The following is a 19,142-nucleotide window of genomic DNA, read 5'->3' as shown; positions in this document are numbered from 1 at the left end:
CTTGGAAGGCTGAGATAGAAGGATCTCAAGTTCAAAACCAACCTCAGCAACATGGAGGGAGGGAGGGAGGAAGAAAGAAAGAAAATAAAATATCTCCAGAGATAGATTCAGTTAATCCAGTGTTAAAGCCAACTATGCCATATCCTGTTGAGGAGAGGATGGGGTTCAGTATTGTTGTCTGGAAGGAAACCAGAAAGTCTCTTTCCTCCAACCAAGGATTTCTTTTTAATTAATATCTTCTTAACAGTTAATATCCCTATCCTCTGCTTCTGAAAAGTAGTGCTTTCTCCAGCTCTTGGCCAGAAAGTGATAAAGAACTAGAAAGGCTAACCAGAAAACTGATGAGCAGGGTATGGTGGTACACACCTATAATCCCACTAGGGCTAGGATGTAGCTTAGTGGTAGAGCACCCCTGGTTTCAATCCCTAATACAGGAAGGAAAGGAAGGAGAGAAGGAGGAAGGAGGGGATTGTTACCAAAAAAATCTTGAGGTAAGCCTCCAAAAACTGGAAAGAAAGTTAGTTTTTATGCACAATGTGTTTCTTCGGTGTGGCATCCATGTTAGTCTCCGTAATAGAAGTCTTAGGATTGTGTCATAAAGACTCTTCAGCAGTGTTACCTGTTATATAGTAGGAACATAAGAATACTACATGCCTTGTCCATTTGAATTTTCACACCAAGGACTTCCCAGTTCTAAACAATTAATTTCCTCTCAAGAGATGATGACACACTAGGTAGAAATAGAAGCTCTGGTAGAGAGGAAGGGGAAATAATCTTTCTTAAGGACTTAAAATGCAAAACCATGATAGTCAAGGCTGTCAGACTCACTTCAGAAGTTAAAATAAAAGCATTCACAAAGACTGCCTTGACAAAGCAATCAAAGTATTTCTGCAAACAACAGTCTCAATTTACAGACATCTGAATTATAATATTTTAATTGGTAGTGGGTGGCATTTATAATTTTAGTCAGTGATTAAGGTTTCAGTAATGACAGTTGAACATCTCTGGACCACATCCACAATGGATTTTTCAACATTTGATTGCATTTTTAGTCTTGAATAATTTGTTTTCTATTGTGAAAGTAAAATTTATTGTGTATGATAATCTTTTGGATTATAAAAATTTATAACTGGAGACTAAAGTGTTTTCTGAATTGAAGTTTATTTTGATGATGTTGGTTACGTAGTGAAGTATGGTCATTGAGGGCAGATAAAATTCACTGACATAAAAAGCTATTTCTATTTCAATAACTGTCTTAGTAATATTTTATGTTGACTGTTAACAAGCTAGATATCTGCCTGCTTTGAGTACTGTTTCCTTATAATCCCTGGGCATCATTGAAGAACAAAATGCCCGGTGGGAAAATAGTTAACAAGAGAAGTAACATTGTTATAGTTTGGATATGAATGCCCCCTGAAAGCTCATGTGTTGGTCATGTACCAGTGTTTAGAGGTGAAATGAAATTCAGTTTATAAAGAATCAGGGCTGCAACCTTATCAGTGAAATAATCCATTAGTAGATTAATAATTTGAATGGATTTACTGGGTGTTAACGTAGGCAGGTGGGGTGAGGTTGGAGAAGGTTGGTCACTGAGGGTATAGTCTTGCCCCGTGTGTGTGTGTGCGCGCGCACGCGCGCACATGGATTTGTGTCCCTCCCCCCCCCCCTTTTTTTGTGGTACTAGGGTTGGAACCCAGGGGCTTTCCACCTCTGGTTAGGCTCCCAGACCTATTTTATATTTTATTTGGAAACGGTCTCACTAAGTTGCTGAGAGCCTCACTAAGTAGCTGAGGCTGGCTTTGTACCTGTGTGATCCTTCTGTCTCAGCCTCCCAAGCGTGAGGATTACAAGCGTGCGCCACCACGCCCGGTCCCGTGTCCCCCCCCCCCCCCCACCGCCTCTAACTGCTCTGAGTAGCTTTCCTCTTCCACTCCCTGCTGCCATGACGTATCTGCCTTAGAGCTGGCCAGCCATGTACTAAACCTCAGAAACTGAGAACCAAATGGACTCTTGATCCTCTAAGTTGTTAGTTTCAGGCATTTTGGTCACAGCAATAAAAACACTAACTCATAAAAAAATATTATCTTAAAACCACAGTCTTATCCTAAATAGACTAGGTCATTACGTATTTGTATTAAGTAATCTTATTTGTAGTACCAAGTTCAAATAGAATGCTAAAATTACCATTTCTGTACTATTTCGTTTTAAAAGGAAAAATTACTTCATAGACCTTAGGTTTGTCCTAAGCATAAGATTAGGTCTTAATAACTAATCTGAAAATTGGTTAATAACTAATCTGCAAATTAATCATGGAAATCACTTAAATTTTTTATTTTTATTTATTTTGAGGTGGGTACTGGGGGTTGAACCCAGGAGCATTCTACCTCTGAGCTACATCCCCAGCCCTATTTTATTTTTTATTTTGAAATAGTGTCTATGTTGCTGAGGCTAGCCATGAACCTGTGATCATGAACTCCTAGCTCAGCCTCCCAAGTATTGAAATTACAAGCATATGTCACCATACCCAGTTTAAATACTTACCTGATACCACAGAGGAAAATTTGGATTATTGAGGGTATCTTAAATATTATCAAGAAAGATATACCAATTTCATTTTAACAATTTTTTCTGTAAGCTGTCCTATTGCACAGGCCCTAAGGACAATAAATAGATAATCTGTTTTTCTTGTTATTTTAAAATTAATGTAGGTTTTAATTTTTAGTAAAGTTCTCTAATGAGAAATAATGGTTCCATTTCTGACATTGCTACTATGATTTTATATGTCTGGCTTTTTTTTTTTTTTTTGCGGGTCTGAGGATGGAACCCAGGGACATTCGACCTCCAAGCTACACCCCCTTTTTTTTTTTTTTTTTTTTTTTTTGGTGGTACTGGGGTTCCTGGAAGCCCTTCTTCCTCTGGGCTACACTCCCAGACCTATTTTTATATTTTCATTTTGGAAACAGGGTCTCCTAAGCCAGCGCACGCGGCTGGCTTCGAACCTGCGCGATCCTCCTGTCTCTGCCTCCCAAGCGCGGGGATTACAAGCGTGCGCCACCACGCCCGGCGACACCCCCTATTTTTTTATTCTTCATTTTGAAACAGGGTCTCACTAAGTTGCAGAGGGCCTCCTCACTAAGTAGCTGAGGCTGTCCGCGAACTGGGATCCTTCTGTCTCAGCCTCCGAAATGCTGGGATTACAAGCGTGCGCCACCACGCTCGGCTTATGTCTGGCTTTTTAGATTATACTTGTAAGAGTTTTTGCTGAATAGGTAAAAGAGTTAAACCACACTTCCTCCAAAAATTGAGCCATCGATGGACATGGTTAATAGAGAAAGATTAGCATACATTTCTAGTCTATTTTCCCCTTAATTTTGGAGGAAACACCAACATTCAATGCAGTCATTTTATTTGAGATAGAAGCATATAAACCATGTTTTTAATCTCTGTAGAATTTGGTAATTTTCTTACTGTTCATTAACATTACTAATCATAACTTGACCTGATTTTTAAGCTTATCCCTACTGTTTATTTTAAAGTTCTTTTATAATTCTAAATTCTTGCCTTTGATTCAGGCCTCTGGGGCTTGATAACAGACACTAAGTTTTCCTCACCATGCCAGTTAGAATGTATGCTCTCCTTGAATGGGCCAACTTGCTTTACCAATGTGTGTTTGAAAACATTTTTCCTGTTAATCTTTCTAGTTTCTCTAGTCATTCTATACAAAGAAAAGCCTGCTAAGGTAGAAACTGAATATACTTTCACTCCTCTTTCCTGAATTTAACTTTTTATGTCTTCTTTTGGCATAAATTAAAGCTGGTAAGGGAGTGGAGACAGAGTGTCATTCAGCTATATACATCCATGCGGAGAGACAGAAGCCTGGCCCTGGTCTTCTGCTGGGTCTATATATCCTTGTGTTGTCCTTCCTGGAGACCAATGACTTGTATCAGTAAATAAAATCCCATATTCCACTCAAACCTTTGGAAAGGAGTGGGTATTACCCATCTCTCCTGTTTGATTGTTTGTTGTTACACTAGGAATTGAACCCAGGGACATTCTACCTCTGAGCTACATCCCCAGCCCCATTCTATTTTATACTTTGAAACAGGGTCTCATTTTTTATTTTCAAAAATGTTAATAAAAGTCTACTTGTTGCCAGGCATGGTGGCACACACTTGTAACCCCAGCATTTGGAAGGCTGAGACGAGGATCCAGGTTTGCAAACAGCCTCAGCTACTTATGCCGTATGCAACTCAGTGAGACCCTGTTTCAAAATAAAGAATTAAAAAAATAGGGCTGGGGGTGTAGCTCAGAGATAGAATGCCCCTGGGTTTCATCCCCAGTACCGGAAAAAAAAAAAAAAAATCTATTTGCTGAAGCTGTCCTCCAACTTGTGATCCTCCTGTCTCAGCCTTCCAAGTACAAGTGTGCACCACCACACCCAGCTCTATCTCTCCTCTTATCTGATTCGGTCTTATTGTCTAGGTCCCAAGTTATTTTTGCTTATCTCCCACACTTAACCAGAGTATCTTCATCCCTGGCCCTGGCTCTTTCTTAACTTTCCACCAGGCCCCTTTGTAGGCTATTGTGCAATCCAGTGAAAGAATTTTAGGATACAAACTAAGCAAACAGGGAAAACATGTTATGTTGTAGTCATTAATCAGCAAAAAAAAAAAAAAGGCTTAACATATTTAGACCATAAAGTATTACATGATACCATGCCACTTTGGGAGAGAAGGGACTGGGCATTGAACCCAGGGGCATTCCACCTCTGTGCTATACCCCAGCACTTTTTATTTTGAAACAGAGTCCCACTAAGTTGTCAAGGTTGGCCTCAAATTTTGCAGTCCTGTCTCAGTCTCCCAAATACTGGTATTGCAGGCATATTCTGCCACGTCCAGCTTCAGTCCAGTTTTTAATCCAAAGATACTAATACTTGAGTTTGTGAGGTTTTACCCAAGCCTGCCATGCCTTATTTCTCTCCCCTATGATCATTCTCTTTGTTCTATCCTTATTTTGACTCTATAGAAAACATGCATTCTTCTAAATCCTTTGTAGCTGCCCGTCGTCGTTCTCTTTTGTACTCTTCTCACCCAGAAAATCTTGGGATTGGCTGACAGGATTTCATTCCTCCCAAACAGTCTAACCTGTGCCATGCATTTGCATGTTCTCAGCATCATGATCCTATCCATGGTCGTTCAGTGGTCTACTGCTATATTTAAAATGCTTGAGGCCCTCTATATACATTTTAATACATGAGCCCTAAGAAAGGAGGAATAGTTTTTGAAAGTGAAGACTACCTTACTTGCCTCATATTTGAATGCAGTGCCCACACTTAGTCCATGCTTAATCTGCTGAAGAGATACTAGACTTGAGTTTCATTCCTAAGGTAAGTAAGATGGTTAAGTTAGTCCTTTGTCCCTGTCTAGCCCCTAAGTTTATTTAATTAAAAGACAGAATGGGCTATCAAAGTTACCTTTAGCCACTAATTTGTAATTTGTCTCTGGTTATGTATAAGACATAATTTTAGTTTTCAGGTCAATAGAAAATTTTATATTTTTTGCAAATTTCTATTGTTAAAATACAGAGAGTAAGCCTTACCCATGAAGCTGAAATTTATGCAATAATTTAGCTATTAATTTCAAAATGCATTTATTATTTTTGAAACGAGTCCCCAGATTTACAGTCATTCCAGTTGATGCATAGATTATTCTGTGAAAGCTCCCACCCAGCCTCCTGATGCTTTATTTACCTGGTGGGATGCTGCAGTTGATATGTTTAAGAATGAAGTGTTTCAAAAAAAAATTAAAATAATTAAACCTAGTCAACTGGAATACATAAATAGAAGTTGCATGTTTTCAACAAAAAGGGAATTTTTTACAGATGAGCAGTCTCGGGATGATAACTTGGGAGACAATTTTATTCCTTTATTTCTACTGCTTTCATATTCAGCTAGTGTACTTGAAGGTACATAAGACTGGGATGCACACAACGAATTATTCTTGAGTGCTGTGTTTTATTTTGGATAAGAAGTATTTTGTTGGTTTTTTTGTTTTAATTTTCATATTCAAAGGGATGTATTATACAGATAAATTTAGAAGTCATATGATGTTCTAACATAAAATGAAAATGGTTTTGTGTCTGAGTGCAGAATATATATATATATATATATAATTTGCCCTTTCTTTTGCTAATCCTGCTTCATTTCATAGGAAAAGAAGCAGAGTCCAGATGTGAATGACACTGCTCATGTCCATTTTTTGCCAATGTTTCCCAAACTTCTCACACTTTAGAGAACCCATTCTGTGATCCACCTGCCCCCAAGGACCTTGGTGTTGGGAAGATATTACCAACCAACTACATCAAACATAAACTTCTTGGTTAATCAAAAACAGAACCACTACAAGTTAGATTTCTGACTATCACAAGCTAGCCAGAAAGAAAGCCTACCTGGGAAAATGGATACTTTACATAAAGCTTTAGGAAATGCAACAGCTTACAGTGGAGCAGTGAGGGAAACAGGTTCAGAAGCCCTGTTCAGAAACCAGCCTGCTTCAGCCTCGCACTTCTCAGCTGACCAGAACAGGCGCCTGTTTCTGAGTGAGCGTGTTGAATTGATGCCTTTATTTTGCCTTTTGCATATAGATTGAATATGAAAGGAAAAAGAAAGAAGATGGAAAGCGAGCTCGAGCTGATAAGCAGCATGTTCTAGACATGCTATTTTCAGCCTTTGAAAAGCACCAGTATTATAATCTTAAGGACTTGGTGGACATCACAAAGCAACCGGTGGTAAGTAGATACTCATATTGATCTTTTAGATATGCCCTGCATTGTCAAAATGTCATTACTGAAGAGAAATATATCTTTCATACATAATTAAGCTCATACACACTTATTCCAGTGACAGAATTTATGTGAACATTCAGAAAACATGCCTTTACTGCAGCTATTTTGGGTAGCATCAGCTTAATTATTTTAGACTTTAAATGCAGTTAATATCAACAATTTCATATGAAGAAAAGGAATTATCCTTCTTTTGACGTATTCTTGAGATTATGTCTGAAGATTTTTACATCTGCCTTTCACTTTTGTTTTTGTTAAGTTAAATTCCAAAAGACTTAAATACTTTCTTTAATAAAGAAGAAAGTGTTCATGCTGCAGTATTATCAACTCATCTTAATGACTTCATTCCCTCTGGCATCAAAGCCATAGAAATAGCATTCCACACTATATAAAAAATTTGAAAAAGAATAATTTATTAGCTGAGCTGTGTTCCTTCTGGCTCTAATGATGTTTATCTTTGTATTTTTATATATAAATATATCTATAGTAAAAGGCCATTTCAGAAACTCTGAAAGCAGAAAAGGCATTTTTTATGGAATTAATACAAATTAGATATGGAGGAAAAAAGCACAAGTCGAGAGACATTTTGAAACTAGAGATCACAATTTTTTACCGTAACATGAGGTGTAAGGTTTATTTATTTTGCACCAAAGGAATGTTTCTGTTTTGCTTCTTCATATAATTTTATATGGTGGTACTTAGTGAATCTGTTGATTCGTTATGAAGGATGAATTTCAGGGGACCCATCAACTCCCTAAATATGTTAAAAAGGTTTGAATCTTCTGGGGAACAAGTCCTTAGTTTATCTGATTCCCATAGCGGACCACTGATCTAGAAACTAAATTTGTTTTATAACAATTTTATCATTTAGAGACTTCATTTCCTCAACAAACATTTTTTTTTAAGGTAAGGGTATACCTCACAGAATAAACTTAGCAGAAATTTACTAATTAATTGATCTGAAAAAAGGAAAACCCTAGTCCCCGAGGACCACCATATTTTCTTCAGCTGTATTTGACAGGCATCGTGTCATTCATGGTGGGGGTGAGGGACACAGAACTAATGTCAAGAAAGTGTGGGAAGCTCTCACCAGGCTGGAGATAAGCTAGAGCCAGGGTTGCCCTCACCTAGAGGACAGAGCGGGAGTTGACAACCTAGGTTCTAGTCCTGCTGCTGACATCTGTGGGAAGTGTCCATTCCTAAAACAGAGGTGGACTCGTTAGTCCTTGCAGTGCCTTCCAGCTCTGCATGGGACCTTCTCTCCCATGAACTGACAAAGCCCATTAACAAGATAGGAAATGGCCAAAGCCCAGTTCCTTTCTACGTAAGTTACTATTTCCATATATATAATGTAAATCATAGTGAACCATTCCCTTGTAAAGGGTCACATAAGCCAAGTGCGGTGGCTAATGCATCCTTGTACTTGGGTGGCTGAAACAGGAGGGTGACAAGTTTGACCTGAGACCCTGTTTCAAAATAAAAATAAGGCAGGTGTGGTGGCACACACTTGTGATCCCAGTACTTGGAGGCTGAGACAGGTTTATGGCCAGCCTTAGCAACATAGTAAGGCCATCTACAACTTAGTGAGACACTGCGTTGGGAGTATATCTTTGAGATAGAATGCCCCTGGGTTCCATCCCCAGTAACACACACGCACACGTTCACAGACCCTAAGTGCTGAGTCTGTACTGATGGTGTCAGTACACCCCTACTAATTTTAGTTTGAGCAATATCCAAGAGAATTGAACGAACCCAGTCTAGCATGAAGAATAGGGATCCAGGAAAATGTTACTTCCTGCTAGAATGCAAAGAACACTGGATTTGAGTAATAAAGTCCCAGCTCAAGTCCCAGCTTTGCCATGTAGCCAGACCATTTTGGATGAGATACTGCAATATGTTGAATGATAAATATGGACTGTGTGGTTTCTTTTACTGGAGCTCGAACCCAGGAGCATTCTACCTTTTTTATTTTTCATTTTAAAAACTAAGTTGTGGAGGGCCTCACTAATCTGTGGTCCTCCTGTCTTAGTCTCCCAAGTACTGGGATTATAGGCCTGAGCCACCAAGCCCAGCTAAATATTTAAATTTAATGTTTAATTTACTTAATATAAATTTACCAGTGTGTATGCTTATATTGTAAAATTTTAGTATATAATTGTTTAATAGATAGTTATAGGATCCTTGTGATAATTAAATGTTTGTAAAAGATGCTTTGTCAGCTTAAATATTTTACTAATATTTATTATTAAACAAAATTTCAAGTTCACGTAAAAGGAAAGAAAGGAGATCTTAACTCATGTCACTCGGCCCTTCAGCGTATGCATGCAGTGACACTGTCCTGTGGCGGCCTTTCACTTTCTAGTGGCTCCCAGTCCACTTCCCATACAAGTTTCCACTGTGAAGTCTTTCACACGTGTCATTTGTGATTAGCAGTACTAATGCCATGTGCTTTCTGACCTTTATAATGTCATATTCTACAGACTCTGAATGAATCTTAAGTATCTTATTGCTTTTCCAGTTCTTCCTTTTCTTTATTAACTTTTTTTTTTTTTTTTTTTTGCGGGTTTTGGGATAAAACCCAGGAGCATTTGACTTCCAAGCTACACCCCCCTACCCTACTTTTTATTCTTTTATTTTGAAACAGGGTCTCACTAAGTTGCAGAGGACATTACTAAGTAGCTGAGGCTGTCCACAAACTGTGATCCTCCGGTCTCAGCCTCCTGAATGCTGGGATTACAAGCGTGCGCCACCACACCCGGCTCTTTATTAACTTTTCATAAAACCTTCATTTCTATAATCATACTTACTGATCAGAAAAACTATCCTTAGAATCAGTCTTTTTTCTCTCATTCACCAGTTTGTGACTTGCACAGGCAACCAGAAACAGTGAGAGCTTCCTCTGCAAGGGCAAATAAGCCACTTGGAAAGGCCAAGTGTCGGTGGTTTTGTTTGTTTGTTTGTTTGTTTGTTTGTTTGGTACTGGGGGTAGAACTCAGGGGCCTTCTACCTCCGGGCTACACTCTCAGACCTATTCTATATTTTTATTTGGAAACGGTCTCACTAAGGTGCTGAGAGCCTCACTAAGTAGCCGAGGCTGGCTTTGAACCCATGCAGTCCTCCTGTCTCAGCTTCTCAAGCGTGCACCACCATGCCCAGCTAGTTCAGTTTTCTAACTTTCTGGGTCCAAGAAGTGAGTTGGCTAGTCGTTTGGAACTAGTTGTCATGACTTCAGTCTGGGAGTATCTTTTATCACTTTGCCTGGTCTGTATTCAGCTATTCAGATATATACAGATCTGCAAACAAGCAAGGAAAATGCTTAACTAGCAATAGGAATGTTGTTTTGTTTTTGTTTTTGTTTTCCAGAACTGGGGATTGAACTCAGGGGCATTCTACCTCTGAGCTACCCTCCCAGCCCTATTCTTTATTCTTCATTTTGAAACAGGGTCTCACTGAGTTGCAGAGGGCCTCACTAAGTAGCTGAGGCTGGCTTTGAACTTGTGTCATCCTCCTGTCTCAGCTTCCCAAATGCTGGGCACAAGCACGTGCCACCACGCCCGGCTTAGAAATATTTTTAATGTTTAAAGCTCATTGCCAAACTTACTACTTAAACTGTTGTATTATAATGAATGCTTTGTTCTGAAATAAGCTTTCCCTTTCACTTAATACTTTTTTGCTCTTTAAAAAAATGCGTGCCATGCATGGTGGCGCACGCTTGGAATCCCCGCGCTTGGGAGGCTGAGACAGGAGGATCACGCAGGTTCAAAGCCAGCCTCAACTACTTAGTGAGGCTCTCAGCAACTTACTGAGACCCTGTTTCCAAATAAAGTATGAAAATAGGTCTGGGGTAGCCTGAAGGTAGAAAGCCTTTGGGTTCTACCACCAGTCCTACAAAAATAAAAATTAAATTAAAAAATGTGCATACACTCATATCATTTTCTTCCTGTTTTACATATTCCCTTTCAGTTCTCTCTTCATTTTCCCTGTAAGTAGAAATTTTTATTTTGAATGATACTACTAAATGTAAAAAGACAACCAGTTTCTCAACGGAGCATAGTAATTAATGACCGCCCTTTTAAGATGTCTATTTTAAAAATTAATTATTTGCTAACTTATGGAGTGGAGTCTTAATTAAAGATTTTAAAATATAAAGTGTCATACTAGATAAATTAATGGTTGAAATTTAAACACATTTGTGAAATTTTAATACTTGCCTTTTTAATAGAATATTCTAATAACTAGTAGATCTATTACCAAATTTATTGTAGAACTGTAACATTTTCCCTTTTTATTTACAAGTATTTAGTTGTTTTCACTTTTAGCCACTAATAAGGCTGCTATGAACACGCATGTGCAATTTTTCATGGACATATAATTTCATTTCTCTTGTGAGTACAGTTGCTGAATGACATGGTAACTCTAACTTTTTTTGTACTGGAGATTTAATCCAGAGGTATTCTACCTTCACGCTATACCTCAAGCCATTGCTGTCTCATTAAGTTGCTGAGGCTGGCCTCAAACCTGCAATCCTCCTGTCTCAGCCTCCCAAGAACTGGAAGTTACAGTTGTGTGTTAACAGGCCTAGCTTGTGATGAGTCTCCTTTTTTTTTTTTTTTTTTTTTTTGGTGGTACTGGGGGTGGAACCCAGAGGCTTTCTACCTCCGGGCTATACTCCCAGACCTGTTTTTTATTTTATTTGGAAACAGGGTCTCACTGAGTTGCTGAGAGCCTCACTAAATAGCTGAGGCTGGCTTTGAACCTGCGCGCAATCCTCCTGTCTCAGCCTCCCAAGTGCAGGGATTACAAGCGTCCACCACCACGCCCGGCTTTTTTTTTTTTTTTTAATCTGTCATTGCCCTGAAGTAATATTTCACTCTCTTCATATATCTAATAGATGACTAATGCTTCTTCATTGGGAATATTAACTAATTTATTGAAAATTTCATATTGGTAAAACATTTACTTACAGTCTCACTTGCTTGCCATTTAATTTCCAATAACAATTTCAAATAGATTAGTGATAACTATTCCAGTTGATTTTTTTTCCAGTACTGAGGATGGACCCAGGGGCATTCAACCTCCAAGCTACACTCCCAGCCCTATTTTTTTGTTGTTGTTGTTTTTTATGTTTATTTTTTTTGTTGTTGTTGTTTTTGTTTTGTTTTGTTTTGTTTGTTTTTTTGTGGTTTTTTTTTTTGCAGGTCTGAGAATGAAACCCAGGGACATTTGACCTCCGAGTTACAACCCCTGCCCTCTTTTTTATTTTATTTTGAAACCAGGTCTCACTAAGTAGCTGAGGCTGTCCACGAACTGTGATCCTCTGGTCTCAGCCTCCCAAATGCTGGGATTACAAACATGCTTGGCTTTTTATTTTTTGAAAGAGTCTCACTGAGTTGTAAAGGGCCTTGTTATGCTGGGATTACAGATATTTTTCTTTTTTATACATTCAAGCCTATACTTTATACCAAACATTGTTCTATAAACAAAATTTCTTATTGATTCATATTTCAAAAATAATTTTTTTCCTTTATTATAAAAATTTGGATATCGAGCCAGGAGTGGTGGCACACGTTTGTAATCCCAGCATTTGGGAGGCTGAGACCAGAGGATCATGGTTCGCGGACAGCCTCTGCTACTTAGTGAGGCCCTCCGCAGCTTAGTGAGACCCTGTTTCAAATTAAAGAATAAAAATAGGGCAGGAGGTATAGCTCGGAGTTGGAATGCCCCTGGGTTTTATCCCCAGACCCGCAAAAGAAAAAAAAAAAAAAAAAGGATAGATCTAGCCAGGCATGGTGGTGCACACTTGTAATACCAGTACTTGAGAGGCTGAGACAGGTGGATCACAGGTTTGTGGCCAGCCTCAACAACATAGTGAGGCCCTCCACAACTTGGTGAGACCCTGTTTGAAAATAAAGAATAAAAATATAGGGCTTGGGGTATAGCTTGGAGGTAGAATGCCCCTGGGCTCCATCCCCAGACCAGCAAAAAAAAAGGGGGGGGGGATATCTCTAATTATATATTTTGTTCTTGTTCCCAGTTGTAAGCCATTGTATACCAGCCTTGAAATATAACACTCTAAGGTTATGTTATATTCAGTATACAAATAAACTAGTAGAGTTTAGAAGCATGTCTTTAACCAAAGTTAAACATTTTGCCCCAAAGGAAGTAAACCTTGTTTGTTTGAAATATTCAGGCATGTGAAGCATTTGTCAGGGCCAGACTGGTGAGGTCTAGCTAGGGAGATAATTTGCCAGCACACAAATATTAATGTAAAAGTTGTTTTTTCAAACTTTGGGTTCAGTGTAAAATAGGCTGGGCCAGGGCTTATACCTTGACCATTTCTGTCTGCTTCTTGGGTTTTTCAAAGGGAGAAATACAGCCAATAGGAAGACAAGGGCTGAGGTCCAGCAGAAAAGAGGAAGTAAAACCAGAAGGAAAGGAGAAGTGCAGACCTGGCCTGCTTCTAGAGAACCCCAGCACCACCTTCCCTCTTTCACTGTTTTTTCTTTCTAAAGTAATAAAGCATATTTTGCCTTTGTTCACAGTTTATTCCTAACATGTAGGATTTTTGTTTTGTTTTAATGGAAGAATTTCTTGCCTTTGAGCCACTAGCAGCTTCATCAGTCCTCAGTTCTGTTGATGTCTCTTAATGGAGTCTGAGTTGCTCACATAAAGATGAAGTGATACATTTCCCTTTGTTAAATCTTGTGCCATTTTTGCAATAAATTTGCCTCTTACGTATTTGGTCTTATATTTTGGGAAGATTTTGTAACTAGAAACCTAGTAGGCTCATATGATTAGCTTAAAGTATTAGTGGTTGGTGATAAGCTACCTGTTAAAGGTCTGTTTTTAATCATCTAGAAATTTAAATGTAGTTGATTTATTATTATATATGTAAGACCTATCACTGAAATGCCTGAGAAAATGAAATGCAGATTAGTCTTCCATTTGGTTGGCAGAGCTGTAGAGGAAACGACAGGAAAAATGGCAGGGGGTGGAGGGAAGAGAGACTTAAATAGTAGGCAGCTGTGCCTCGTGACTACATAGGTTTGCCTTGGTCTTGGGAGGGAGCCAGCAAGTGGATCTGTGGACTTCTGGCTTTGGGGCCACCACAATTTTATCTTGACTCACAAATTCAAACTATATCCTAGTCCCTTGACCTCTTTGGTCAAGAATTTCCTTTGCTGTTTTTCATGGGAGCTGTGATGTTTTATCCGTTTTCTTTTTCTCTGCATTCAGACTTGCTGTAAATTCTCTCCCACACATCCCTTTGATGAAGAATTGCTGGACCTGAGCCAGTTTGCTCCGGTCGTGTGCTGTGGTGTGGTGCATGCTTTGTGATGAGAAGCATCCCAGATCTCATGGCACAAAGGTCCTCTTAGTTCTGGGATTCTTGTTTAAAATACAGGTGGTTAGACAAGTTAAAGTTGGAAAGTCACTCAGTGTTTAGGTAAGAAGAACAGAACCGGTTTCTCTGCTCTCTGCCCAGAATGGCTGTTCATTTCTAATGATCAGATTTCCGTCCTTAAAGAACCTAACGTTTTCACAGGCTAGGTTCATGGCCCTCTCAGTGCTCCCTGCACATCTGCCTTTATTACTCACTTGCCTGCTTGGCTGTTTTCTTGTCCACCCTCACTCTGAGGAGGAAGACGACTAGCCAAACCCCCCATACCCCACTTCACCTGGCACATTGTAGAGTGAACTATGAATCACAAAAGAAAAAGAAGTCTACAATGCCAGTTCATTTTCAGTCCCGGTAGAACTTTTAAAATCTCCCCTCACAATTGGCTCTGTACCAGCATTATTTTTTAGCACTATAATACAACTTTTAGTAATAAATATCATCCACATTCAGGTAGGACCGTTTAAATCAGCCAACTTTTGTTTCTCAAACTGGGGTCACCGCCTGTTACTAAAAGTAAAAAGAATGAGAGTGGCATACTTCATTGCTCTGGACCCGGTCCTCTTGCTGCCTTATCAGTCTCCAGCATATGCTGTTCACTCCAAATAAGTACACTGAGGCTGTGTGGGCAGGCACTGCAATAGGCATGAGGCGAGAGAGGATTCTGAGGTGGCCATAATAGAGTCTCATAAGGGCTATCAGTCTATCTAAGGAATGAGGCTGTTAGAAAAGGTTTCTCTGAGAAAAACTTTGAAGCTGGACATGGTAGCCTGCGATGGTAATCCAGTACTTGGGAGGCTGAGACAGGAGGATCACAGGCTTCCGGCCAGCCTCCGCAAATTAAAAAAAATTTAAATAGGGCTGGGAGTGTCACACATGTGAGTGTATACACATACAGAGAAAAATGAACTTTAAACCTAATCTATCTGTCCGGGGTGGTAACTGAGGATTGAACCCAGAGGCATTCTGTCTCCAAGGTCACCCCCAGCCCTATTTTATTTTGAAACAGTCTCTCTAGGTTTCTGAGAGTCTCGTTTTGCAGAGGCTGTCCCCAAACCTGTGATCCTTCTGATTCAGCTTCCGGAGTACTGGGACTACAGGTGTGCACCACCACACTCGGCTCAGAGACTAGTCTTAAAGGATGAGAGGTTCACATTTGAGGGAAGGGAATATATAGCACAGGGAACAGAAGCTGCATATGGGGGGGGAGACAAAAGCAGGCAGATATAAAAATGGCAAGTGTGTGTCCAGGGGAGTGTCAGAAGAGGAGGTCAGAGGAAGAAGGCAGTGAGTGCCTATGGCAGAAGTTGAGCTTATAGGCCAAAGGGTTAGTCTTCAGGACAGTTAAGGGGTACTTCTAGAGGAATTACCTGATCGCACTCTTTTTTCTCCATGTCTTCCTCCCTTCGGGGATGTTCTAACCTTGTTTTTTCCTGTCATCACACTATTTCTCTGGTAATGCTTTATGCCTACCCCTTTGCCAAGTACATTCATTTGGTTAGAGTAAAAATGGTCCTGGGTTGTGTTTTTGTTTTAAAGTGCCCTAACCTCCCCCCACAATGTGTTCCATGGCAGACATTGTCACCAGAATCCTATTTTGTTGCTTGACAAGTCATCAGGCTGTGATTATCTCTTCCTTCTTATTGTTGCAAGGAGGAGTGACATGTGCGCACATTAAAGTTATACCATATATTGGACTTGATTGCCAGGATGAGAGTGGACCGCATGTGAAAGCAGCTATGTTTGCACTTAAGACTGTCCTGATATTTTGTGCTTGATCCTTTTTAGGCTTTCCATTTCCTATATCTAGATTATAAGCAGGCTCATAAATATAAGTCAGAAGTGCTTCTTTTCTCTCGAGCTGCCAGATGCCCCCAGCGATTGCTCTTTTCATTTTTGACCCATTGGAGTGCATCCACAATTATATGATTGTTTGTGCAGCAGGATCTTAGCCAGTCTCACAATAAACCATTCTTTGGAATTTTACAAAGATGTCATTCTTGGCACCTAAACTGAGAATCATTTGTACCTAACCCATAATTTTCCATTGATGAATCCAGTTTAATTAGAAAGCAGTTTATGAACAATGACCCATTTTTTAAATTTAATTTGAAGTAGCAGGTGGCAGACATGCGTGTTACCTGGATGTCATCCTTTCTGTTTACGCTTTGGCGGGGTCCTTAGTGAAGCCCAGGCGGGCAGCCTGGGGGCCCAGGCTCATTCAGTTCGCTGCTGCCACCTGCTGGGTCCTGACTACTGGAACCGGAGGGCTGCTCGGGAGCACTGAGCCGGCAGGCCTGAGAGTGCCCTGTGTGAGGTCCATTTCTAATCCACTTTCTATTTCTAGATGACAGCCTAACCCAAACTGAAAGGACGTGCAGCATCTTAACCCAAGGATGGTGGCATTAGATTATGTTGGTAACATGCAGTATCCAGCAGTGGTAAAGCTCACAGAACTAAGCAGCCCACCAAGGACTCAAGAGATCTAGAGCTGTCAGAGCTGGAAGAATCCTTACAGCAGATGTGGTAGAACCTTAGTTAAACGAGTCGTGTAGGAACTGGTGAAAATGCAGGTTCCTGGGCCTGCAGGGGGACTTACTTCAGCTTCCTTCGAGCTTACAGTGCAGGTAGTCTTACAGTAAATGTGAGAAGGGTGCTGTCTTAAATATTATCAATAGCTCCTCAACCATTTTCTAATTTGTGCCTAATTTAAATTAATTAGAAGAATTACATCTTCCATCAATGGAATGAATCATCTTAATACTGTAACAGGTTCTTTGACGCATACACACAGTAATTGCCCGGATTGATTGATTACATATCCCCAAAAAAATCACTTTTAAATAATTTTATTTCTCCTCCAAAAAGAAAGTACTGCAGTTCATATTGATCAGATTTTAGTAGAATGCTTTAGTCTCCTCAGTCATTAGTAAACAAAGGCAGAGGTAAGTATTACGCTTAAAAATGACCATTGTTTTCATAAATGTGGTATTCATTTGGTAAGTGTTGAATGTTCAGAGACCTAAAATATCATAATCTGGAGGAGCCAAACATAAGAAAGCTGTGGCCCCCTGGTTTTTAGCATATCTCATTATTCTTATTCCTCACCTGTCGGCAAGCTTGGCCAATATGCAGATCATAGTAAACACAAGGAGCAGTTCACGCAGTGGTGTGTACGCACTTCTGAGAATCCTGGGCGCTTGTCATCTGTTTGCTTCGTTGGATGTTATCTTCCCACCACAAAAGTAACACTTTTGAGAAGTACCACTGTTCCTGAATACTGGTTCTTGTCTCACTGCGAACTGAGGTCTTGAAGCCTCTGAGCCCAAGGGCAAGCGACACTTTGTGTACTTGCTGATGTGAACAAACATTGAACACCAGTAATTCCCACTGTATTTTCCTTTAGGACCTTTTTTTTTCCTTGTCTTTTCTTTTCTTTGGTGGGTCTAGGGATAGAAATGAGGGGCATTTGACGTCCGAGCTACACCCCCTGCCCTATTTTTTATTCTTTATTTTGAAACAGGGTCTCACTGAGTTGTAGAGGGTCTCACTAAGTAGGTGAGGCTGTCCGTGAACCGCGATCCTCAGGTCTCAGCCTCCCGAATGCTGGGATTACTGGGATTACCAGTGTGCGCCACCACGCCCGGCAAGACTCTTTTTTAAGCTTTCAAGTTGTTGACTTTCAAGAGTTCCGGCCTCTTTGCAAATGATCGTGTATTTAATGAGGTTTTGTATTACAGATATAGAATCAAAAGGCACTGTTCTGTACTTCACAGAGAAGTCTTGCAGAGTTTTTAGGGTGGTTTCTGTTACTCATCAGTGTGCTTTCGTGTGCTTTCTTGTAAATTTCATTCTTTGCCTTCATAATCTCATCTGCCGAGGTTTCTTGTGTGTTTGCTTTTAGGGATACCTGAAAGACATTTTGAAAGAAATTGGTATTCAGAATGTAAAAGGAATCCACAAGAACACATGGGAGCTGAAGCCAGAGTACAGACATTATCAAGGAGAAGAGAAGAGTGACTAGGAGGACTTGCAGCCAGCATGCTGACGGACGAAGAAAGATGATAAGCCAGCGGCGCGGGGCCAGAGAGCTCGGGCGGCCCGCGCTAATAGGACTAAGATGACTGCTGCTCTCATTTCTCTCAGTAAATTTTTGAAAACCTGTAATTCCATAAAGTTTCTTATTTTTTTTTTTTTTGAGGAGAAACAGTTTTATTTATAGACTTAACTTGTATTAAACAGACTATTCATGATGGGAGTAGGGGGTTCTGTGGACTTTTCTTTAAGTGTTAACTTTTAAAATGTAAGATTAGGAAGTGTTTGTGAAGAATGCCCTTGCTGTTTCTAGAGGAGCTGAGGTAATACAGATCTGAATTGAATGCCGCAGCAAGGGAAAAGTCAACCACAGAAACCGTGCAGTGGAATAAAAAGCCAAAGTTGCTTTTTCTGACATTTTTGGAAAATGGAGTTGTCTTGTTATTTAAACCGGTGATCATATTTTACATTCAAACATACATTAATTTTAAAAGAGCACTTCTGTTTATAGAAAAGTGGCAATTTTCTTATAGCTTATTTTACCCTAGTGATATCAGTTAGTAAAATGGACAATTTTATGTGGAACTCATGCTTCTTTTTTTTCCCCTCCTTTTTTTTCTTTCTTTTTTTTTTTTTAATGATATCATATATTGAAACCAGGGACATCCTACCTCCAAGCTACATTCCTAACTCTTCATTTTTTATTTTGAAACAGAGTCTCACTAAGGTGCCGAGGCTGGCCTCAAATCTGCAGTCCTCCTATCTCATCCTCCCAAGTACTGGGATTGCAGGCGTGTGCCACCATGCCCGGCTTGCTTTTAAAATAATTGAAAATTGAATGACTGTCTAAAATTTCAGGATGTATCTA

The 19,142-nt window shown here is 39.7% G+C and overlaps 1 protein-coding gene across 3 annotated transcripts in view; it reads left to right on the top strand.

Moving 5' to 3' along the window:
- Positions 1-18,263, top strand: part of GTF2F2 (general transcription factor IIF subunit 2) — a gene marked incomplete at both ends in the record, with an annotated part of 160,100 nt that extends 141,837 nt beyond the window's left edge. For all 3 annotated transcript variants that reach the window (XM_080688804.1, XM_080688805.1, XM_080688803.1), the window contains 2 exons: positions 6,643-6,786; positions 18,144-18,263. In XM_080688804.1, coding sequence (XP_080544930.1) covers positions 6,643-6,786; positions 18,144-18,263 — 264 coding nt within the window. The remainder of the gene's footprint in view (positions 1-6,642; positions 6,787-18,143) is intronic.
- Between the last annotated feature and the right edge of the window lie 879 nt (positions 18,264-19,142).

Source organism: Muscardinus avellanarius (assembly GCF_963383645.1).
Source record: "Muscardinus avellanarius genome assembly, chromosome: 2".
Classification (NCBI taxonomy): Eukaryota; Metazoa; Chordata; class Mammalia; order Rodentia; family Gliridae; genus Muscardinus; species Muscardinus avellanarius.
This window is presented reverse-complemented; position numbering and strand designations above follow the sequence as displayed.